The following is a 25,656-nucleotide window of genomic DNA, read 5'->3' as shown; positions in this document are numbered from 1 at the left end:
CCTAACTGCTCTGGCGAATGAGAGGCATCAATTGTAAAGCGCTTTGGATAAAAGCGCTATATAAATGCAGTCCATTTACCATTTACCATTTAAAGCGCTTTGGATAAAAGCGCTATATAAATGCAGTCCATTTACCATTTCAGTTCATATCTCTCACGGAGCTACCTCCCTGTCCCCTTTCATGCCACTCATGTTACATCTACCTCCATTCCAGCACTTATTGTAATTTGTATTATCATCCTAATGTTGAAGCTTGTTCTTCTCTGTAGTTTGACTTAGCAAAAGTTAGGTCAGAATAATGTTCTTGGCTATGAATAACTATACAAAATGAGTATGTACCTTATCGAAACTGTGTTTTGTAGTTACAATGAGCTTGATATTCACTTTTGTAGGTCGCTTTGGATAAAAGCGTCTGCTAAATAAATGTAATGTAATGGAGAAGCGTGTGTGTGTGTGTCTGCAATGTGCATGCGTGTATGCGTGTTTCTTACTCGATAGTCATATGTGGCGTCTGGGTTCTCATCACAGGCGATGACCTCGGGGGCCATCCAGTAGGGTGTGCCGATGAAGGTGTTCCTCCTGCCCACCGTCCTGTCTAGCTGCGCACTCACGCCAAAGTCCACTGCAAGACACGCCCACAGGTCACTCTCAGCCAGTCAGTGAGCCAGCAGCCTAAACCACACCCACAGGTCACTCTCAGCCAGTCAGTGAGCCAGCAGCCTAAACCACACCCACAGGTCACTCTCAGCCAGTCAATGAGCCAGCAGCCTAAACCACACCCACAGGTCACTCTCAGCCAGTCAGTGAGCCAGCAGCCTAAACCACACCCACAGGTCACTCTCAGCCAGTCAGTGAGCCAGCACCTTAAACCACACCCACAGGTCACTCTCAGCCAGTCAGTGAGCCAGCAGCCTAAACCACACCCACAGGTCACTCTCAGCCAGTCAGTGAGCCAGCAGCCTAAACCACACCCAAAGGTCACTCTCAGCCAGTCAGTGAGCCAGCAGCCTAAACCACACCCACAGGTCACTCTCAGCCAGTCAGTGAGCCAGCAGCCTAAACCACACCCACAGGTCACTCTCAGCCAGTCAGTGAGCCAGCAGCCTAAACCACACCCACAGGTCACTCTCAGCCAGTCAGTGAGCCAGCAGCCTAAACCACACCCAAAGGTCACTCTCAGCCAGTCAGTGAGCCAGCAGCCTAAACCACACCCACAGGTCACTTTCAGCCAGTCACTGAGCCAGCAGCCTAAACCACGCCCACAGGTCATTTAGCCAGTCACAGAGCCAGCTAAAACCACATCCACAGGTCACTCTCAGCCAGTCACTGAGCCAGCAGCTTAAACCACGCCCACAGGTCACTCTCAGCCAGTCACTGATGTAATGTGTAATGTGCTTATGGATGTGAATTCAGATTAACATATGAAACTGATGTCAGGGTGGGCATGGCTCTGCACTCTGGTTTAACTGTATGACAGTGAGGTCAGGGTGGGCATGGCTCTGAATTCTGGTTTAACTGTATGACAGTGAGGTCAGGGTGGGCATGGCTCTGCATTCTGGTTTAACTGTATGACAGTGAGGTCAGGGTGGGCATGGCTCTGCATTCTGGTTTAACTGTATGACAGTGAGGTCAGGGTGGGCATGGCTCTGCATTCTGGTTTAACTGTATGACAGTGAGGTCAGGGTGGGCATGGCTCTGCATTCTGGTTTAACTGTATGACAGTGAGGTCAGGGTGGGCATGGCTGTTGGGAAGGGCAGAGACTCACCCAGCTTGACCTCGGCATTCTCGGTCAGCAACACGTTTTGACCCTTGATGTCTCGGTGGATGACATGGTGAGCGTGCAGGTGGGCCAGCCCCTGAGGAGGGAGAAGAGAAAGGAGAAATCAGATAGAAGAGAGAGAGAGAGAAGTGGGGAAGGAAGAGAAGGAAGAGAGAAGTGGGGAGGGAAGAGAAGCATAAGAGAGAGAAGAGAGATTAGGAACGAGACGGCGCTCACACGCAGGATCTCTCTAGAGATGTAGGCGATCCAGTCCTCCTTCAGCGTGTTCCCCTTAGTGTTCTTCACCAGATCTGTGATGGAACCAGCTCCACAGAACTCCATCACCAACTACAGGGGGGTGGAAGAGAGAGGGAGAGAGAGAGAGAGAGAGAGGGGCGGGTGGTAGAGAGAGAGAGAGGAGGGAGGTGTGGGGGAGAGAGAGGGGAGGGGGTGGGAGAGAGGGGGAGAGGGGAGAGAGAGGGAGAGGGGAGGGGGGAGGTGGGAGAGAGAGGGAGAGAGGGAGAGGGACAGGGAGGGACAGAGTGTTAACTAGACAATTACCGACAAGTTTATGTACAGCTGTGCACACTCACACAAGAACAGTGTGTGTGTGTGTGTGTGTGTGAGAGAGAGAGAGAGAGAGTGTGTATGTCTTATTGGGGGGTAGGGGTTCACTCACCCATAGCTGGTCATCGTGTCCTGGGGGGCTCTTCTTGATGAAAGCACCGTAGTATGTAGCAATGTTTCTGTGATGTGAATACTTCTTCAGCATATTAATCTCCAATTTAATTTCCTCCTCTTCATCCTAAAAACACATATAAAAGACAGGGAGGCAGGATCATTAGCTCGGTACATGTAGAACACACATAAGAGACAGGGAGGTAGGATCTTTAGCCCGGTACATGAGGGCATTATTTCATGAAGAACAAAAGTGATTAATATTCTAACATGGTTTATGCTCCAGTCTCTAATGAGCCATTAGTTTGGGGCTTATTGACCAGTAGAGCTTCCCCCTGCTCTGTGCTGTTAACCACTGACTGCACTGTGAAACGCACAGACATTTAGAGTAATGAGAACAAACTGGAACCAAGTTAACCACATCACAAGGAATACATTTCATGGCCATCTGCCTCAGTTACATGGCTTGCGTTCAAACAGTCTGTATATGACTACATAAGTATGGAAGCCTGAAAAATTTGCTGTAATAATAAAAAAGACTAATTCCTAAATTTAGGCCAAATCTTAAACCTCATTTAAAAAATACTTACAAATGTGAGATTAAGTGCAGCTGTTTTCTTTCCATTCTGGCCCTCGGTTTTGTTTTTTTAAAGAAATTAAAATTCAACTTTTGCCTCAATATGGAGTTGAGCGTAGCCCTGATTTTGAGCAAGTAAATTAGTTCCACTTGCACACAGGCAGACGGCAGGCCGGTTGTTTCTGAAAAGGCCAAATTTGAGCTTCTTGCTGCTGCATAATGTGTAATAACCAACAGAAAGGGCTGCTAACACATTGCAGAGGTGCTCAAGAAGCACTCGTAAAAGATGAGGCCCAATTTCTCAGCCTCATGATGGCCTGCTTTACTGGCATTGATGCTTCTTTGGTCTTCATGTTGGGAGACAACAACAACAGACTCCACATGCAAATTCCACACCTGGAATCAACTCCAGACCTTTCATTAGCTTTAATGTGCATGAACTAATGATGCAACAAAACGCAGCAGACCAAGAAACAGCCGAGCAGTCCACTGTCCAATTACTTTTGTTCCCCGAAGATGGGAAAACAACAGAAGTATAAAATATAATACACATAATACACTCAAATTAAAGCTGACAGTCTGCAACATAACTTCATAGTCATATATATACTGTTTCATTTCAAATTGCGGCAGTGTAGTAAAATGGGTACTTAACCTACATTGCTTCAGTATATATCCAGCTGTATAAATGGATGTAAATGCTATGTAAAAAGTTAAGTAAGTCGCTCTGGATAAGAGCGTGTGCTAAATGCCTGTAATGTAATGTAAAATACAAAGTGTTAGAGCCAATACAATAAAAACTGTGTCACCACCCAAATACTTACAGATTGCACTGGAAACTCATTTTAATATTATGTGCTGCATGTACATGTACAAATGTTTTTTTATTCTAGTATTCTAGAACAAACACAGGAGAATGTTTTTTTCTGAGAATTGTTCTGAGGAAAGAGAGCACAAAGACACATTTCTCTAGAACTTCAGGTTCAGATCACCAAACATACTAAGCAATCCAGCTCCTTCTATCATGCCCACAGCAATGCATTCTGGGTAAAGGGGCCGTTACCTCTGTGACATCCATGACCTTGATGGCGGCCAGCTGCCCGGTTTTGACATGTCGCCCCTGCAGGGAGAAAACAGGGGGGCGTTAGTCCAGCTATAACGCCTGAAAACTGATCAAAACCGCTCACAGATTATATAAGCATTAAGAGTTATTTTGAGTTTTACAATGCAAGCAAATGCCACAAAATAAATTAAATACAGCACTTGTCACTCAACCATTGTTGCATAAACCACATGCAGATTAAACACAAAATGCATATTAAAATAAATTGACTACAGTATGTCACAACTGTATAAGTGTTCACTTAATTATAAAAGCACACAACAGGCACCCCCAAGATACACACACTCCACTACAAATATAAACGAGTGAAATGTGAAACAACTTGTTTCAAATAAACTGTCAACAAGGAGAAGATTATGTAAAATATGTTTCATTTTCAAAACCCAGCAGTTTTAACCATCAAAACCCTTGTATGACGTTCAGCACTCTGAATACTGACATTCGGTCAGTGCAAGTGCAAGTGCATCAACAGTTAAGACCAGTCACTTATCCAACATATGAAATATATTTATTTGATTTCATCTGGTAATTATTCTAAAAAATATCTATAAAATTGCATAATTTGTTGATAGTAGACCAAACTGTTGGATCAACCTTCATCAAAATGTACAATTCACAAGCAGAAAATTTAAAAAAATTACAACAAGTATTCACCTCCAATCTAAAGGTAAGGGTCAACTACCTTAAAACAATTAACAAAGCTTACAGACGTGGACTCACATAAGAAGTTAATGAAATAAGATACCAAACCACAGCTTGTTTGTCCCAATGTAATCCAAAATTCAAAAACCAAAAGACGGCAGAACATTCCAAAAGACCAGATATACCCCAGTGCTACCAACCATGTCAGCTAGGGGGAGCTGTCAAGCACAGCCTCTCTCTGTGACCTCAATCATTCTCACATTACTGGCTCAGCTCTTACAGCTTCGGTTCAATTCTGACATGTATTACTCAGTCGAGGCACCAGGGGGCGCAGTGTGGGAACAGATTTTCATAACTGAAAGGTTGTAGGTTTGATTCCTAGCTGGGGCACTATTGCACCATTGAGTAAAATATTGAACCTGAATTGCTATAGTAACAAGACCAGGTTAAAACCTAGTAGGCCTATTTGGCTGGACCTAACACACGTGACGCGGCCAAACATTACATTACATTACAGGCATTTGGCAGACGCTCTTATCCAGAGCGATGTACAACAAAGTGTATAACCATAACCAGGAACAAGTGTGTTGAAAACCCTAGAGGGAAGTACAGTTCCAAGTGCAGGGAACGACCACGTAGTTTAACTTGGACCCTGTAGGTTAATCTGATTGACACAACAAAAACAGCAACAAAGCAGTCTATGCAAATAAAACAAGCAATAGTTATTGCACTTGTGCCTACTCAACTAAGTCCAGATAAACAGCTTACCTAGCTACAACCCTAAGATTACATAGTCAACCAATGGTGTAATTTCATAACGCGGCCGACCGATGGTGTAACTTCATCACTCACTCACTCAGTCAGTCAGTCACAGACATTCGCGTTTGTAGGACTGGCTCCGCTGTTGCGGTCCAGCCAAAAAAAACAATGTAAAATGGAATCTGCGCAAGCTGCTTCTATGTAGTGGTGGAATGCAATGTAAATGAGCTTCTATATAATAATGAACCGTAATGAAAATTTGCTTCTATGTAAATGTCATGCAGGCAGATCCTCTCAGTTGGAACATGGATGCACAAAAACACTTTTAGGACCCCAGTTTTTACTTTGTTGCGAACTCAGAGAGTGGAGTGGAGTACAGCAGGATTATCGTCTAATTTACCCCACAGATTTAACCCAGTTCACCAAACAAAGTAACCCAACGTTAGGACTGGTACCGATGCCCAGGTACTGATCAAATGATGGACTATTTATTAAATACACAGAAAATTAGCCTGGATCCAAACCCAGCACGTTGTATCTGAAGGACACCAGACTGCGTTAGAACACAGCACAGATCCGACGATTCATCATTACCTCATAATGACTCACCCTCCCACCCCCCGCCCCCCACATGCCCAGAAAGACATTCACGGGTCACTGTTCCAGCTGTGAAACCATCTACTTCCATTCAGTCGGCACAAAAACCCCAACACGCTGCAGTTTGAGTTCCGACCTCCTCTTCCTCTTTATGATTTTTATTTCATTTTTAATTTTTATGTGGGGATATGGTGCTGTCTACATCACTGGAGGGATCTGCTGTGACAAGGGGGGGGGGGGGGGGGGGGGGGGGTTTAAGGCCAGAGCACAGTGGGGTGGGGGGGGGGGGGGGGGGTTAAGGCCAGGGCACAGTTTGGGGGGGGGGGGGGTAACACACACAGAGAGGAAGATTCACGTTTATTTTTCCATGTTAAAAAAAGGCTTGAAGCAGTGACACATCAGGACCTGGTAGAACAGGATCTACCCTCCAGTTTGGATGGGAATGAGTGATACACGGAGAACAAAGTAAACATGCAAATGTGCATAATGTAGGCCCCAAACCGCTCATTACCACTCCAGGAACCCATCCCGTCAGAAGTTAAATTAGATAAAATTTATTGTATGTACAGAACTGTTCTAAACTGTCACATTGAGGAGTTATACTGGATGTTAGTGAAATAAAATGAGTAACAGGATGTTCTAGAATGTCGGTGGGGAAGGTGGCACACACACAGGAGATTACTAATCCAGATCACTAGGTCACAATTTGAGTGAGACTGCTGTGGGCGTGGCTTGGCTCTCTTCAAAAGGAAAACACAAGAGAGGTGTGTTAAAACTTCCTGTTTCCTTCTCTCTCTGTAGCACAGCAGACCAGGAGAAACCGCAAGGGAGTGACACAGCAACACTCTCTACTCCACCGCCATCTCTAAAGCACCCTAAATCCCCCCCCACCCCCCCAGCATAGCAACACTCTCTACACCACTGCCATCTCGAAAGCACCCTAACCCCCCCCACCCCCCCAGCACAGCAACACTCTCTACTCCACCGCCATCTCGAAAGCACCCTAACCCCCCCCCCACCCCCCCAGCACAGCAACACTCTCTACTCCACCGCCATCTCGAAAGCACCCTAACCCCCCACACCCCCCCAGCATAGCAACACTCTCTACTCCACCGCCATCTCGAAAGCACCCTAACCCCCCCCACCCCCCCAGCATAGCAACACTCTCTACTCCACCGCCATCTCTAAAGCACCCTAACCCCCCCCACCCCCCCAGCATAGCAACACTCTCTACACCACTGCCATCTCTAAAGCACCCTAACCCCCCCCACCCCCCCAGCATAGCAACACTCTCTACACCACCGCCATCTCTAAAGCACCCTAACCCCCCCCACCCCCCCAGCACAGCAACACTCTCTACACCACCGCCATCTCTAAAGCACCCTAACCCCCCCCACCCCCCCAGCATAGCAACACTCTCTACTCCACTGCCATCTCTAAAGCACCCTAACCCCCCCCCACCCCCCAGCATAGCAACACTCTCTACTCCACCGCCATCTCTAAAGCACCCTAACCCTAACCCCCCCCCCACCCCCCCAGCACAGCAACACTCTCTACTCCACCGCCATCTCTAAAGCACCCTAACCCCCCCACCCCCCACCCCCCACCCCCCCCTGCACAGCAACACTCTACTCCACCGCCATCTCTAAAGCACCCTAACCCCCGCCACCCCCCCAGCATAGCAACACTCTCTACTCCACCGCCATCTCGAAAGCACCCTAACCCTAACCCCCCCCACCCACCCCCCCAGCACAGCAACTCTCTACTCCACCGCCATCTCTAAAGCACCCTAACCCCCGCCACCCCCCCCAGCATAGCAACACTCTCTACTCCACCGCCATCTCGAAAGCACCCTAACCCTAACCCCCCCCCCCCACCCCCCCAGCACAGCAACACTCTCTACTCCACCGCCATCTCGAAAGCACCCTAACCCCCCACCCCCCACCCCCCCCCCAGCATAGCAACACTCTCTACTCCACCGCCATCTCTAAAGCACCCTAACCCCCCCCACCCCCCCAGCATAGCAACACTCTCTACTCCACCGCCATCTCGAAAGCACCCTAACCCTAACCCCCCCCACCCACCCCCCCAGCACAGCAACACTCTCTACTCCACCGCCATCTCGAAAGCACCCTAACCCCCCACCCCCCACCCCCCCCCAGCATAGCAACACTCTCTACTCCACCGCCATCTCGAAAGCACCCTAACCCTAACCCTTCCTACCCACCCCCCCAGCATAGCAACACTCTCTACTCCACCGCCATCTCTAAAGCACCCTAACCCCCCCCACCCCCCCAGCATAGCAACACTCTCTACTCCACCGCCATCTCTAAAGCACCCTAACCCTAACACCCCCCCCCACCCCCCCCCAATAAATGCACTCATTACAGGCCACTCCCGCCCCATGGCTGGCATCTGCTTCTGTAAATACCTGCACTCAGGGTTCCCATACCCCCCGACAGTATGCCACCATTTCAGACAGATCACATCTTTAAGGCCCCATAAACACCATACCGCATATCAGCAAAGAGAAAAGCCCCTCAACCCATATGTCCATGACAGAGAATACTATCCCAGGATCAAACCCCAACATTGACAGTACAACGTGTGTTCTGCTCCAGGGCTAGTTACTGATACGAACCAGGAACATTAAGTTTTTAAAGATGATCACCAAAATTTATCTTTCAAAAAAATCTGGCACACTGGCCTCACCACACAGAGCAGCTCCTCTGATCAGGCTGCACCAAGGCCGTCTGCTCCAGCTGCCCCAGCTGCACGGTCCTCTGGTGCAGCGCAGTCTGCAGAATGCAAACTGCAGCAGCTGGGTGTGCCGCTTCAGACAGAGCAGCCATGCAAACGGCACGGGCCCAAATACGTAGAGCGAACACGACCAGGATTAGAGAAAATGTGACAAATGAGAAATAACTAAATAAAGCTACAACCTTCCACTGCTGGTACAGCATCCAAAGGAAAGTGATGGAGGTCATTACCGGTGTGGATATCACAGCACGCTGGGCCCAGACCAGTACCCTGGACAGGGCTTGCCAAAATAAATAATTTTCACTGGAAGAGTCCAGAAGAGAGAGGAAATAAACTCCACTCCACTCACAGAACAGCCTCACAAAGAACAGCCTCACAAAAAACAGCCTCACACAGAACAGCCTAATAGAACAGCAGCCTCATACAGAACAGCCTCACAGAACAGCCTCACAGTACACTAGCCTCAGACAGAACAGCCTCAGAGAACAGCCTCACACAGAACAGCCTCACAGAACAGCAGCCTCACAGAACAACAGGGAAAGAGGATGAAGAGAGGGAAGAAGGGTAGGAGACAGGGAAGCAGGGGGACAGAGAGGGAAGGAGGGGAGGGAGGGAAATGGGAGAAAGGGGACGAGAGCACATAGCCTTTTTTTGCCCCTGAGAGATCAAATGCATTGCACAGCAGAGCGCAAAGATTGCATCACCATGGTAACTGAACTAGAGCAAGGAGATGTGCAGAGGAGACACAGGCATTTCTTGCTCTCTCAGTCCACTCCTCCCCTGCCACATCCGTCCCTCCCTTCCCCCGGCACATCCATCCCTCTCCTCCTCCACCACATCCATTCCTCTCCTCCTCCACCACATCCATTCCTCCCCACCTCCACCACATCCATTCCTCTCCGCCTCCATTACATCCATCCCTCTCTTCCTCCACCATATCCATCCCTCTCCTCCTCCAGCACATCCATCCCTCACCTCCTCCATCACACCCATTCCTCTCCTCCTCCACCATATCCATTCCTCTACCACCATCCCACTCACCCACAATCCCACCATCCCACTCACCCACAATCCCACCACCCCACTCACCCACAATCCCACCATCCCACTCACCTACAATCCCACCATCCCACTCACCTACAATTCTACCATCCTACTCACCTACAATCCCACCATCCCACTCACCCACAATCCCACCATCCCACTCACCTACAATCCCACCATCCCACAATCCCACTCACCCACAATCCCATTCACCCACCATCCCACTCACCCACAATCCCATTCACCCACCATCCCACTCACCTACAATCCCACCATCCCACTCACCCACAATCCCACCATCCCACTCACCCACAATCCCATTCACCCACCGTCCCACTCACCTACAATCCCACCATCCCACTCACCCACAATCCCACCATCCCACTCACCTACAATCCCATTCACCCACCATCCCACTCACCTACCATCCCACCATCCCTCTCACCTACAATCCCACTTCTTGTGCCTCCCGTTAAAACAGCCCTCTGTCCTCAGAGATAAGCATTTAACCCTGACCACGCCCGACTGTGCCATGGCTTCATCCAAACTGCCTCCATATGTACAGCCCAGCACAGAAAATAGCACTTCAGTTATTGAGGACAGGGGCTCCCAAAAAGGGGAGCAGGGCCCCTAGGGGTCCACGAAGTAGTCCCAGGGTGGTTGCTCAGCGAAACAGGGGGGAAAAATTGCTTTTTATAACATCATGCTCATATTCTCATATTTAATAAAGTAGCTCCTGTTAAAATGAACTTCACTAAAATTTAAATGTCTGTTTTACACATACATGATAAGATATGATGTTTTAGTGTTATTATGCATCTTTGGTGTGAGCATCCATGTGTGTATTTGTTTCTGTATGTGAGCGTGTTCATAAGCACACGTGTGTCCAATGTCACGTTTCCCCACGTCTGAGGGCCGGCCCGGGGCACAAACTACCAAACCCTTACCCTCACCCTGTCTTCAACATGGCACTAAACACACCCAGAAAGAGAAACAGCAGGGCAGAGTGCTGAGAAAACACAAGCACAGAGAAATCACTGTCTTAACGATTACTTGTATTTTTATTTATTTTATTTTTATTTTTCCATAGATTGCGTTGTTGCCGTTCTCGTTGTTAGTGTTAATCAGTTTAACCATCAGGGTCCAAGTTGAACTATGCGGTTGTTCCCTGTACTTGGACCGGTACTTCTCTCTAGGGGTTTTGTCATACTTGTTCCTGGTTATGGTTATACACTTTGTTGTACGTCGCTCTGGATAAGAGCGTCTGCCAAATGCCTGTAATGTAATGTAAAAATCACAAGCACACTGAAAAAACAAGCACAGAAAAATCACAAGCACAGAGAAATCACAAGCACACTGAAAAAACAAGCACAGAAAAATCACAAGCACAGAGAAATCACAAGCACAGAAAACACAAGCATAGCCAATCAGAAACCAGCAGCATTGCCACCCAAACAGAAAAGCGAATAAATCGTCAGCCTTCATTCTGCAGTCTGAAAAGCAGTAATTTCCCCTTTACCTCAAAGCACTGAGTGCTGAATGCCTTTCACATGTTCAGTGTGTGTAGTAGTTGTGTGCTGAATGTATTTTGCATGTTTAGTGTGTACAGTAGTTGTGTGTTGTGTGTTGAATGCGTTTTGCATGTTTAGTGTGTACAGTAGTTGTGTGTTGAATGCGTTTTGCATGTTTAGTGTGTACAGTAGTTGTGTGTTGAATGCGTTTTGCATGTTTAGTGTGTACAGTAGTTGAGTGTTGAATGCGTTTTGCATGTTTACTGTGTACAGTAGTTGTGTGTTGAATGCGTTTTGCATGTTTAGTGTGTACAGTAGTTGTGTGTTGAATGCGTTTTGCATGTTTAGTGTGTACAGTAGTTGTGTGTTGAATGCGTTTTGCATGTTTAGTGTGTACAGTAGTTGTGTGTTGAATGCGTTTTGCATGTTTAGTGTGTACAGTAGTTGAGTGTTGAATGCGTTTTACATGTTTACTGTGTACAGTAGTTGTGTGTTGAATGCGTTTTGCATGTTTAGTGTGTACAGTAGTTGTGTGTTGAATGCGTTTTGCATGTTTAGTGTGTACAGTAGTTGTGTGTTGAATGCGTTTTGCATGTTTAGTGTGTACAGTAGTTGTGTGTTGAATGCGTTTTGCATGTTTAGTGTGTACAGTAGTTGTGTGTTGAATGCGTTTTGCATGTTTAGTGTGTACAGTAGTTGTGTGTTGAATGCGTTTTGCATGTTTAGTGTGTATAGTAGTTGTGCAGGAGGAATTTAGAGGACGTACAATTCCAAGTCTTAAACACACACATTCCCGGCCACACACTCAGACAGGACCACCCCAAATGAACATCAAAACATACACATGGTTTTAATTCAGTTAACACTGTTTCTGCATCTACTGCTGATAAAATTGGCTTCAGCACTGCTATCACTGCCGGAGGAAGCGATAACTGACAGGCTGAGGGCCCTTCATTCTGAGTCTCAGTCCTCTATCCTGCATTAGCTGAGGTAGGTACTGACTCACAGAGAGCCAGTATCTCTGTGTGTATGTGGGTGTGTGCCTGTATGTGTTATAGAGAATATCTGTGTGAATGTCATTCTCTGTGTGTGTGTGTGTGTGTGTGCATGTGTGTGTGTATGTTGTTCTGTAAGTGTGTGTGTTTGTTGTTTTGTGAGTGTGTGTGTGTGTAGGTTGTTGTGTGTGTGTGTATGTTTCTGAGTGTGTATGCTCTGCAGCCATTCTTAAAGGATTTAACAGTCTGCCCAGTTACAAGTAAAGTAACTCAGCTTAGTCCAATCACAGGCCTGGGTTCTCATCAGGTGACTGACGGCTTCAGTATCCAAGGCATTTGTGATAAAAACAAATATAATCAGCTTCACGGTGACTGACCAGCTGTGTGTGCAGAGTACAGACTGGAACGCAGCGGGCCTCATAACAGCCAGACAGAAGATCAGCACTGACCACATTCACAGTGCACACTCACAGGGAAAATCAGCACTGACCACATTGACTCTGAACACTTACAGGGACAAATCAGCACTGACCACATTCACTCTGCACACTCACAGGGACAAATCAGCACTGACCACATTGACTCTGAACACTTACAGGGACAAATCAGCACTGACCACATTGACTCTGAACACTTACAGGGACAAATCAGCACTGACCACATTCACTCTGCACACTCACAGGGACAAATCAGCACTGACCACATTCAATCAATTCTGAAGCAAACAGGTAGCCAGTGCAGAGACTTTAAAATTGGTGTAATGTGTGCTCTCTTTCTGGTCCTATTCAACACACGTGCAGCTGAGTTTTGCAGTAATTGTAATTGAGCTATATTCTTTTTAGGGAGACCAGAAATTAGGGCATTACAATAGTCAATCCTGCAGGTAATAAAGGCGTGCATTATCAATCAAATTTTATCAAATTTTATTTGTATAGCGTATTTTACAGCAGTTGTCACAATACGCTTTACAGACAACCCTGGCCTAAACCACCACAGGAGCAAGCCTAACGCAACAGTGGCAAGGAAAAACTCCCTGTGGCAGATGGGAAGAAACCATGGAAGGAACCAGGCTCAAGGGGGAAACCCATCCTCCTCTGGTCGGCTCAGGGTGCCGACTGGTGACCAGCACGTCAGTCAGTTTCATAAGATTTGTGATGTGGCTCAGATGATGGGTGGGGCCGGGTGGCGGTGATGGGGAACAGCAGGTGGCGACAAATGTGGGCAGGGTGGAGGCAATGACGAAAGAGGGGCTGGACCGCAGAGGTGGGGGAGGCCAGACGACTCTCGAAGCACTCTCGAGGGTTGGGGCAAGAGCCCCGCCGGCAGCGTGGGGAAGAGATTAATGTCTCTGTATTGGCTTGAGTGAGAAATGGTCACACTCTGGCAATGTTCTTAAGATGGTAGAATGCATTCTTAGTTATGTTTAAGGTGAGGTACAAAACTAAAATTTGAATCAAAGATAACTCCTAGGTTTTTTACTTGTTACAGAGGTTTAATGCCAGTGCTTGCAGTTTCACATTGAGTTTGTCTCTCTGAGCTTCAGTACTAATAACCAAGACTTTAGTTTTGTCCTGGTTGAGCTGTAGAAAATTCTCTGCCATCCATAACTTGATATCTAAAATGCAGTTAAAAAGGGCATCTATTGCCCCTGAGTCATCAGGAGACACGGCAATGTAAAGCTGTATGTCATCATCATCGCTATGGAAATTTATGCCGTGCCTCCTGATGACGTTTCCAAGTGGCAGCATGTAAAGGTTTAAGAGTGTAGGACCTAAAATTGAACCTAAACCCTAAACCCTAACCCTAACCCTAACCCTGATGACGTTTCCAAGTGGCAGCATGTAAAGGTTTAAGAGTGTAGGACCTAAAATTGAACCTTGGGGAACACCACAATTCATTTTATAGCTTTTAGAAGAACATTCATCCATGCTTACAAAAAATTCTCTACCGTTAAGATAAGATTTGAACCAGTTAAAAACAGTACTAGAGAGGCCAATCAGACTGTGAAGTCTACCTAGAAGAATTGAGTGATCTATTGTATCAAAGGCAGCGCTTAAGTCAAGTAGTACTAATATAGAAAGTTTTTTCATATCCATATTGGACAAAAAAAGAATTACCAACCCATGCGCTCAAAGAAGTTTTTAACAAACTATATAACAAATAAATGGTGCATTGGCTTCTCACAGATAATGATCGAAAGGAAAGACGGGAGCCCGCACTCTTAATGAATAGATATAGATTATGAATGTCTACACAACAAAATCATTTTTATTTTTATTCCTATTTGGACAAAGAGACAGACATGTTTCGGCCTAAGCCGTCCTCAGTGTCTTTGACACTCAAAGAAACAAGTCTGTCTCTTTGTCCAAATAGGAATAAAAATGAAAATGATTTGTTCGTTCTGGAATATCCTGTTGTAGTGACAGTAAAAAAGATACAGAAATGATCAGTGATGCCTATATCCACAACTGAAGATATATTAGCAGACAGGCTGTGGGTTATTACAAGATCTAACATGTGGCCTTTGTTATGAGTAGGCTGAGTAACATGTTGGATAAAATTCATACTATTCAACAAATTTAAAAATTCCAAAGCAAAAGAGACTGATTGATTGTCCATGTGCAAGTTAAAATCACTTAAAATAATAATTCTGTCATAATTGGTGTGTATAATAGAGAGTACTTCTGAAAAATCTGAAATAAAAGAAGAGTATCGCTTGGGTGGCCTGTAAACTATCATACACAGTATAGGAGGGCTGCTAAAAATAATGGAGTGATATGTGTATTCATGTGTGTATTCATCAAATGTAATGTCTTTTAAACCAAGTGACGCTGAGAGGATGGTTGCTGTACCCCCAACGTTTTTACCTTTCCTGGAGGAGTATGAAAAATTGTAGTTTGATGGTGAGGCTTCAATAAAAGTAGCTGATCCATCCCTACTAACCCATGTCTCAGTTAAAAACATGCAATCGATATTATTATCTAAAATCAGGTCACTAATAAAAAATGTCTTGTCTAAAAGAGATCTAACATTCAAAAGTGCCATATTCAAGGACACTGGAAAAGTTCTCTACAGGGGAGGATTAGCAGCTGGTGGTTTATGTGTGCATAGAGATCTGAGATTGTTAAAATTCACGCCATAAGTTCGTTTGGTGTTATGTCTGGTAGTGATTATGACAGGAATTATTGAATAAGAGCTTGGGGTGTCACTATGCTTAGGCTTACTGCAGGGGGAGCTAGCAGTTATATGAGAGGTAGTAGAGAATGTACCTGGCTCATGAGAGGAAAGTAGTCAATCACGTGAGGAGGTGGATGATGACCCAAGCTGGTCAGTGGCATGCTGATTGTCCGTGAGGTGTAAAATGGTGTGATGAATGTTCGAAGAGAGTAGCTGTGATCCTCAAAAATAAAGATGAATGCCATTGTGTTTAAAAGAGTCATTGCGCTCCCATAGAAGATTAAAATTGTCAATAAAAACAGCACCGCGCTCCCGGCAAACAATGGAAAGCCATGTGTGGAGGCTCAAAAGCCTGGAGAAACGCCCCATCCCGTGGCCGAGGGTAGGGACAGGTCCGGAGATGAAGGATCTCACTCTAAACTCTTAAAATATCAAAGAGCTAGATAAAAATTTTTAACGTTTTTTTAAAAAAAACGTTTTAAAATTTCCGACTGTTTCCACAGAATATCATTCGTACTCGTATGAACTACTAGTGTGTTCACTGAGGGGTGTGATTTCAGTACGTCACAGATTGTAGCAGAGATATCGCTGACAGTGGCGCAGGACCAACAGAGAGTTGTGGAGGACTGTGTTTTTACATTCCTAATAATGGAGTCCCCGATGATGACCGTCGTAGGATCAGCCCGAGGACCGGGACCACTGACGGGTGGAGGACTGAGAGTCTCCGGTGGTGGATGGACCCGGGGGGCTATCCGTAGCCCTAGCTTTGTGACCAGGAGGTCGAGCTAGTGGCTCGGAGCGATGGACCATGGGCGGTGGACAACACTGGGCTTAGGGGTCGGGTGCATTTTCACAGCTCGGAGCGATGAACTGTGGACGGTGGAGTTAGCCTGGCTACAGACAGATTAGCGCCAGGAGCGGAAGGAAGGGAACGTTGGGTCTGGCCAGCCAAAGAGGGGAACTCCTGCAAGTCCAAGATGTTAAATCTGTTTGCCAGCGGGATGTGTTCTGGTGAAGTTGGGTGAGAGAGGCGGTTACCACTACGCTTTCCCCCAGAGACCATGGACCAGGGCACCACTTGGCTGGGCGTTCAGCTAACCAAAACTTTCGGTCCAGTGTCCAGGTGGGACCGTAAGTCGCGGGACTGGATAGGGGCAGCCTCAAGACATGGGGCAGTGGAATTAAGTGGAACCAAGGCACAGTGCTATCCAGTACTCCAGCAGTGGCGGCGGTTGCAGGGCCCGGGGCAATCATCGAGTCGAGGAGGAGCTCGTCATCCTTCATCTGGTGAAGCACTGATATTCTTCCATCCAATTTGGCGATTTTCTGATCACGGTGGCGACACCCCTCACAAGCCAGCAGAGAGGTGAGTGGAGACAAAGTGGGTAAGAGTGCTTTATTTACCCTATTAAGATTATATATCCAGTGACTCTCTCAGGTAGCAAGCCAGCGGCGGCCTCGATTTACGCAGGTGTCGGCTTCACCCCACCGCTATCCCGGGGTCTCCGCAACTCGATCCCGCTGCTGCTTTTTTCTTTGTCTTTAAAAGTTTGTATCCAGACACGGCATAGGTTATAATGGACATTTCCACTGTTCCAGAAATGGATAAATCCAGCGAGAGCAGACAATATAAAAGTATAAAACAGTAAAACAATAAAACACTGCGAGAAAATAAAACTATAAGAATGATATATAAAATAAAATAAAAACGGTAAAAACAGTTCAAATAGTAAAACAGCGGGAGCTCAGTAGCGCCCTCTATGTGTGGCTATTAATCATGTCCAGGAATGCGGTTTTCTTTCGGGACTTTGTGTTTTGGTGGAATTTTCCCCAATCCAGATATATCTGTGGAAGCCCAGTATGGGCCAATATTCTGATATGGGTCAGGCCTTAAGACACCACCGATGAATACGTGTCTGAGACCTGCTATGCTAGCCGCTCAGCGCTCTGCTGAAGCCCAAACCTGGCTCAAATACATACTCGTTTTAGATTCAAATACGTTTCTACACTTTAGTAATCTGGTCTGGTGTATTGAAACCAATTAAATACTCTCAAAAAGTGCAAACCCTGCCATCTGGTCGTATTGGCAGGCTCAACTACACCAGGCAAGATCAATAGAGCACACAAAAGTATTTAAATCCGAAACAAATACGTATTTGACCCAGGTCTGCTGAAATCGCACAAGCAAACATGCGAACTGGGATGCAAAGCACTAGAGCTTGATTGGCTGGACAGACTGGTATGACCACTTATTCCTGACTAAATAACATGAGTAATATATCTGCAGGAAGAACTGGCAGCCTGTATTGTAGAAATAATGCAGTTGGCCTGGGGCAGTCAGCCCTAGGCAGGAGCATTGCTTAGCACAGGTAGGTACACACCCATCTTATTCTCTCTACACTACAGGACACCATTACTACATGCGCAATTAGCACACAAACACTGACTCCAACTTACTACACAGCATTCATCTGGGCTGCACAGCCAGAATGCACAGCTGTCAGAATGCATAACTGTCATAATGCATATCAGTCATAATGCATAACTGTCATAATGCACAGCTGGCACAGGAGATGTTTTGACTAAATGAGATGCTCTCATATAAAGAGATGAGCACAACCCTGTCAACGGTCTCCCTCCTGACTCCACAGCACAGGCACAGCCCCTATTCCACACCAAACCAAGCGACTCATTCATACGATTCCACACCAAACCAAGCGACTCATCCATACGATTCCACACCAAACCAAGCGACTCATCCATACGATTCCACACCAAACCAAGCGACTCATCCATACGATTCCACACCAAACCAAGCGACTCATCCATACGATTCCACACCAAACCAAGCGACTCATCCATACGATTCCACACCAAACCAAGCGACTCATCCATACGATTCCAGACCAAACCAAGCGACTCATCCATACGATTCCAGACCAAACCAAGCGACTCATCCATACGATTCCAGACCAAACCAAGTGGCTCATCCATACGATTCCACACCAAACCAAGCGACTCATCCATACGATTCCACACCAAACTGAGCGACTCATCCATACGATTCCACACCAAACCAAGCAGGTCGTTCATACGATTCCACACCAAACCGAGTGACTCATCCATACGATTCCACACCAAACCGAGCGACTCATCCATACGATTCCACACCAAACCGAGCGACTCATCCATACGAGCACAGGCACAGCCCTGATTCCACACCAACCCAAGCGCCTCCTCCATACGATTCCACTCCAAACTGAGCGACTCATCCATACGATTCCACACCAAACTGAGCGACTCATCCATACGATTCAATACCAAACTGAGCGACTCATCCATACGATTCCACACCAAACCAGCTGACTCATCTATACAATTACACACCAAACCAGCTGACTCATCTGCATACTTACACAACAAACCAAGGCCCATTGAGCAGTTAAGGCCAACCAGTTTACTGGCAAATCAGTTATGTACTGTAAACGTTTAAAGACATGGGGATGCACTGGAAACCACATGTAAAGGCCTGGAACGGTGTTACCCAGATGTGTGAGGAGCAGAGCATACAGAAAGGACGTGTACTTTTTAAAAAACAAATTAAGAATGACAGGGCCAGTCAGGCAACATATTCTTGGTTGTTGTGAGAACAATCAAAGAAGCAGTGATAAATTATGAGAAACTGCAATATGCTGCACAGTGCTCATTAATGCCAGCTACAGCATACTACTTACTATATAATACCGACTACATACAACATACTACTTACTGCACACTACATACAACATACTACTTACTACACACTACATACAAGATACTGCTTCCCACATAGTACATACAACATACTGCTCACAGCCTTACAAAAACACCTTGACACTGGGAAACGGATCAGGTCTGACTCACAGGAAGGACCAGACATTACTACATCAGACTAAAAGGGATGTGGCCATTTCTTTATCAGAGTAAAATGGGTGTGGTCATTACTACATCAGCGTAAAAGGGGTGTGATCATTACCATATCAGAGTAAAAGGGGTGCGGTCATTACTACAGCAGACTAAAATGGGTGTGGTCATTACTATATCAGAATAAAAAGGGTGTGGTCATTATCACATCAGACTAAAAGGGGTGTGGTCATTACTACATCAGATTAAAAGGGGTGTGGTCATTACCATATCAGACTAAAAGGGGTGTGGTCATAGCCATATCAGAGTAAAAGGGGTGTGGTTAGAGTTATCGCTATGCAGGCAGCACCAATCAAAGGAGAGTTAGACCGAACCTCACACACCACTTGCTTGAGAAAACTGCTTCTTGAATGCAAAACCTTCTTTCTAAATTAAGGTAGGCATAAACCCTATTCGCACAGGACTAGTATTACCTGGGGACCTCTAGTGACTTGTCTTAATCCCGTGCGAATCTGCCATGTCAGTAATTTGTAAAGTAAAAATTCTATGGCAAATTACCTACCATATTTCGCCAAACACAGAGGTCATGTGATAATATTAGTCGCGTGAGAATCGGCATCTCGGTGATTAGGGGGCGTCTTTTACTGTTACGCAGAGCAGAGCCTTGACATTTTCAATCATATCCGGGGGGATAATGTCAGTAAATTCGAGTAAAATACAGATTTCGCTTATCCCATGCGTATGCGCCACACGAAACATAGACGGGGGGGGGGGGGGTAATTTCTAAATCACATGAGGCCCCCAGGTAATACTAGTCCCGTGCGAATAGGGCTATAGAAAGTAGAGGCAAAACTATTACTGAGAGAAAGTGGAGACGGAAGTAAGCAAAAGCTCTAATTTAGACCCACATTCTATCATTTGTATATGCAAAAAGAACAGAGCACTTGCAGAACGCTCACAAAACTAAATTTCAGTCTTCCTTTTTTGGGCTTTGTCTCACAATATCAACAGCATATTTAGTTGGCTTTGAGTTCCTCCACCCCCACAGTGTGTTCCGTTTTTTCAGAGGGATGCAAGGGAAGGACCATCATCCGACAGCAAACAAACAACAAGAGAGAAAGTCTGATCGATTTTCTTTGACTGCCTCTACTTTCCCCGAGACCCCATTAAATAAATCAAAGCTGGCCGAGCAGCAGCATCCGACGAATCGCGCGAGCCCGAGCATGGCCGTGTCAATATTCGCTTCGCATTTTCCTGCCTCTCTCCCAAGCAACAGCGACACTCAAACAGGATGTGATGTAGGCTGTGGTGGGCTACACTCACTTCAGATGGCAAGGGATGGGTGTTCAGGAATAAGGGAGGGGGGGCGACTCAGATTCTTCTCTTTACTTTGAATCCGCTTTTGATCGATGATTAGTGCTGTGTCAACAATAACCATGCCAAGAACAATCTGAGGGGCGGTTTCAGCATCAAACTATGCGCTGCGCACTCGGCCGAGAGCGAGAAGGCTACAAGCTTCAATTGTACCACGGCCATCGAATGGGGGAGCTGGTTAGCCACAGATAGCCAGCTGCATTGTCTCCCGTCGTTTTAACCTGCACAATGATGTGCTTCTTAAATAGACTTTTAAAAACTTTACCCAAGTTTTGCCCGATAGTAGACTGCATCTTAATGTAGACTGTAACCCGTCATTTCACATCTCACTGGCTGTCATCAGTGTTGCCATCACCTACCATATCTGTGTCACGAGAGGACATGCGTGTTAGCACTGGCGACATATTGCATCGGATAAATCGATTGTACTGTAGCGAACAAAAAACAGAGCTTTGAGATGAAACCGACCTTATATACTTGTCCGTATGTGCCATTTCCGACCACTTCCACCAATTCAAATATCCCTGCAGGATCCTGAAAGAGAATTGGGAAACATAGCCTAAGCATTGCTTATCAAATATTTACAAATAAATCACAAATATTTGATTTGACGGTTGTGTTACAGCATAGATGCTAGTTTAATGCAGTTGTTGCGTCCAATATTTCTGCAAATGTCAGCGCAGTTCAAACAAAGGAAAGATCGGAACTCACCGACCGCAGCACCCTCCCCGCCTCAATTATAAACACAAATATGGCCCAGCTTTTACCCCAACAAAGAGACACGAGAAAACGGCCTATCGATTCAACGCACAGATTACGTGCAGTAATGCGGACTAATGCCACAATCACTGCGTTTAATAACGAAATAAAAGGTGCTGCCCTTGTCCAATACTCACCCGCAAAGAGGCAAGGTCTATATCCACCAGACTTTTAGCCGGAGAGTCATTCGCCATCTTTTAAATAATAAATAGAAATTGCGATATATATCCTTCTATCCTTCACGATGCTTGTATATGTGCCACGCCGACTCTCTTCATTGGTGAAGTGATTATTTTTGTATTTTAGTACGAAACGTTGGAGGCGGATTTCTCTTTGTGTTCTCCCTTTTGCTGTAGCCTTGTCGAGGAGGACTCGTAGCTATACCATGTTGAGGTGGCAGGCTGGCAAAAAGCTCCCAGACCTCCGATCTCCTCTCGCTATCTCTCTCTTTCTGTCGTTCTGTCGGAGCACTAAGAGAATGATAAACACAGGAAGCCGGTTCTTTGAGTCACACAGAGAAAAGACAGGGCCCTGCCGCACTGACAGAGCACAAGAGAGCGAGCGAGCGCAGGGAGGGGAAGAAAAAAAGATGGTGAGGGTGGAAAAGCGGAAAAGAGCTCCCCCTTTCCTTCTCCAGTAGAACAAATACAACGGAAAGAAAAAAGAAATAAAAATAATGAATTAGATTTTATTTTCCGATAATCCAAAGATAGAGATCTTTTTTTATTCCAGAACAGCCACGCGTGGGGGTGGAGGTATCGATATCAGTAGCGATGCTGATGGGTGTGGCTCGGCAGCCAAGAGGTCAGATTTGGAAATCGATGTTCCGGAGACATAATAGAGCTAAAACCTAATTCAGCGAAACAGTGGCACCAAGGAAGCATCGGTCACATTGGTCGCTGTTTTAATCGCATACTAATGTGATATTCCATCAAGGAAACATAGGAAAGTACTCTATGTAATGTAAAACACTGTACTAATGGGAATACCCCCAGAGTCCACTGCTGCCCTCAGTCCCACTATTGCCCCCAGAGTCCACGTTCTGCCACAAAACGGTATTTTGTATATTCAGATTTCTTCTGATGACTTCATAGGCCATCGAAAGGTAGCATGCAGAGGGAGGTGGCATCAGTGTCATTTGCACTGAAAGTTGCAAGAGCAAAGCAGCTGTTTAATAAACTCTGAGCACTGCTGTGTTGGGCTGAGTCCATCACTCCACCTGAGTAACCTGAACACTGCTATGTTGGGCTGAGACCATCACTCCACCTGAGTAACATGAACACTGCTGTGTTGGGCTGAGCCCATCACTGCTGTGAGTAACCTGAACACTGCTATGTTGGGCTGAGCCCATCACTCCACCTGAGTAACCTGAACACTGCTGTGTTGGGCTGAGCCCATCACTACACTGAGTAACCTGAACACTGCTATGTTGGGCTGAGCCCATCACTCCACCTGAGTAACCTGAACACTGGTGTATTTGGCTGAGCCCATCACTGCTCTGAGTAACCTGAACACTGCTATGTTGGGCTGAGCCCTTCACTCCACCTGAGTAACCTGAACACTGCTGTGTTGGGCTGAGCCCATCACTCCACCTGAGTAACCTGAACACTGCTGTGTTGGGCTGAGCCCATCATTGCTCTGAGTAACCTGAACACTGCTGTGTTGGGCTGAGCCCATCACTGCTCTAGGTAACCTGAACACTGCTATGTTGGGCTGAGCCCATCATTGCTTTGAGTAACCTGAACACTGCTATGTTGGGCTGAGCCCATCACTCCACCTGAGTAACCTGAACACTGCTGTGTTGGGCTGAGCCCATCACTACACTGAGTAACCTGAACACTGCTGTGTTGGGCTGAGCCCATCACTCCACCTGAGTAACCTGAACACTGCTGTGTTGGGCTGAGCCCATCACTGCTCTGAGTAACCTGGAGTTCAGGAACTCTTATTCAGTCAGATTGTCCCCAGGAGTTCTCAGTGAAAACCGAAGGGCACTCACACAAACCTGTGCAGAGAACTCTCTGGACCTATCCACCTGTCCACCAGCCCGCCTGTTTAACCAAACGCTAACCCTAACCCTGAGTCTTTTCAGAGAGTGGACCACAGTCTTTTCCTGGGAATTGTCTGCTGTGTAGAATTCGGAGGAATTAATTGTGCAGTCATTTTATCCACCCATAAATGATTCAGGATCATCTGTTCTAAAAAAAAAGGACCCCCATAAATGTGGCGACCCCCACATGGCTAAAGACAGAAGTGTGTGCATGCTGTGTTCTGCTGCCCTGAGGGGAGTTCAGAGCATTGGGAGGGAAAGAGGAGTGTTTGTTAGTGCAAGCCACTGGGATGCTCTTACTCTGAGAGCTCTGTAAGTGCAGTCCTGCATGCAGCACACAAAGCGTCACCTAGCTTAGCACCAAACAGAGCATCACCTAGCTTAGCACCACACAGAGCATCACCTAGCGCCACACAGAGCGTCTCCTAGCTTAGCATCACACAGAGCGTCACCTAGCTTAGCACCACACAGAGCGTCTCCTAGCTTAGCACCACACAGAGCATCACCTAGCGCTACACAAAGCGTCTCCTAGCTTAGCACCACACAGAGCGTCACCTAGCTTCGGGCCACACAAAGCGTCACCTAGCTTAGCGCCACACAAAGCGTCACCTAGCTTAGCGCCACACAGAGCGTCACCTAGCTTAGCACCACACAGAGTATCACCTAGCGCCACACAGAGCGTCTCCTAGCTTAGGGCCACACAGAGAGTCACCTAGTTTAACGCCACACAGTGCATCTCCTAGCACTGCACACACAGTGTGTCTCCTAGCTTAGTGCCACACAGTGCGTCTCCTGGTACTGCAGCTGCATGTCTTCTAGCTTAGCACCACACAGTGTGTCTCCTAGCACTGCACACACAGTGTGTCTCCTAGCTTAGCACTACACAGTGAGTTTCCTAGCTTAGCACCACACAGAGCGTCTCCTAGCTTAGCACCACACAGAGCGTCTCCTAGCTTAGCACCACACAGTGTGTCTCCTAGCTTAGCGCCACACAGTGCGTCTCCCAGCTTAGCGCCACACAGAGTGTCTCCTAGCTTAGCGCCACACAGAGCGTCTCCTAACTTAGCGCCACACAGTGTATCTCCTAGCTTAGCACCACACAGTGTGTCTGCTGACACCGCAGAACGTCTCCTAGCTTAGCACCACACAGTGTGTCTCCTAGCTTAGCACTACACAGTGAGTTTCCTAGCTTAGCACCACACAGAGCGTCTCCTAGCTTAGCACCACACAGAGCGTCTCCTAGCTTAGCGCCACACAGTGCGCCTCCCAGCTTAGCGCCACACAGAGTGTCTCCTAGCTTAGCGCCACACAGAGCGTCTCCCAGCTTAGCGCCACACAGAGTGTCTCCTAGCTTAGCACCACACAGTGTGTCTGCTGACACCGCAGAACGTCTCCTAGCTTAGCGCCACACAGTGCGTCACTGCAGAGCGTCACCTAGCTTAGCACCACACACAGCGTCTCCTAGCTTAGCACCACACAGAGCGTCCCCTAGCTTAGTGCCACACAGTGTGTCTCCTGACACTGCAGAGCGTCTCCTAGCTTAGCGCCACACAGTGCGTCACCTAGCTTAGCACCACACAGAGCGTCTCCTAGCATAGCGCCACGCAGAGCGTCTCCTAACTTAGCGCCACACAGTGTGTCTCCTGACGCTGCAGAGCGTCTCCTAGCTTAGCGCCACACAGAGCGTCTCCTAGCTTAGCGCCACACAGAGCATCTCCTAGCTTAGCGCCACACAGAGTGTCACCTAGCTTAGCGCCACACAGAGCATCTCCTAGCTTAGCGCCACACAGAGCGTCACCTAGCTTAGTGCCACACAGTGCGTCTCCTAGCTTAACGCCACACAGAGCATCTCCTAGCTTAGCGCCAAGCAGTGAGTCTCCTGACACTTCACTTACACCCCACCAGGCTCTGTACAAGTCAGCAAACTGGGGAGCGTACATGTCAGTGTGC

General features: G+C 46.9%; 1 protein-coding gene across 7 annotated transcripts in view; it reads right to left on the bottom strand.

The window, feature by feature from the left end:
* The window catches only part of LOC118223116 (mitogen-activated protein kinase kinase kinase kinase 4-like), a 62,867-nt gene extending 40,199 nt beyond the window's left edge, over nucleotides 1-22,668 (bottom strand). For 2 of the 7 annotated variants that reach the window (XM_035409273.1, XM_035409274.1), the window contains exons 1-7: nucleotides 21,797-22,664; nucleotides 21,369-21,434; nucleotides 4,079-4,135; nucleotides 2,440-2,565; nucleotides 1,998-2,108; nucleotides 1,767-1,857; nucleotides 492-622 (exon numbers count right to left, since the gene is read on the bottom strand). In XM_035409273.1, coding sequence (XP_035265164.1) covers nucleotides 492-622; nucleotides 1,767-1,857; nucleotides 1,998-2,108; nucleotides 2,440-2,565; nucleotides 4,079-4,135; nucleotides 21,369-21,434; nucleotides 21,797-21,853 — 639 coding nt within the window. In that variant the 5' untranslated portion in view covers nucleotides 21,854-22,664. Of the gene's footprint in view, nucleotides 1-491; nucleotides 623-1,766; nucleotides 1,858-1,997; nucleotides 2,109-2,439; nucleotides 2,566-4,078; nucleotides 4,136-21,368; nucleotides 21,435-21,796 lie in introns of all 7 variants that reach the window. The other 5 variants (XM_035409276.1, XM_035409277.1, XM_035409279.1 and 2 more) reach the window with 4 other exon arrangements.
* Between the last annotated feature and the right edge of the window lie 2,988 nt (nucleotides 22,669-25,656).

Source organism: Anguilla anguilla, chromosome 3 (assembly GCF_013347855.1).
Source record: "Anguilla anguilla isolate fAngAng1 chromosome 3, fAngAng1.pri, whole genome shotgun sequence".
NCBI lineage: Eukaryota > Metazoa > Chordata > Actinopteri > Anguilliformes > Anguillidae > Anguilla > Anguilla anguilla.
Note: the sequence above shows the minus strand (reverse complement) of the source record. Positions and strands in the feature narration are given on the sequence as shown.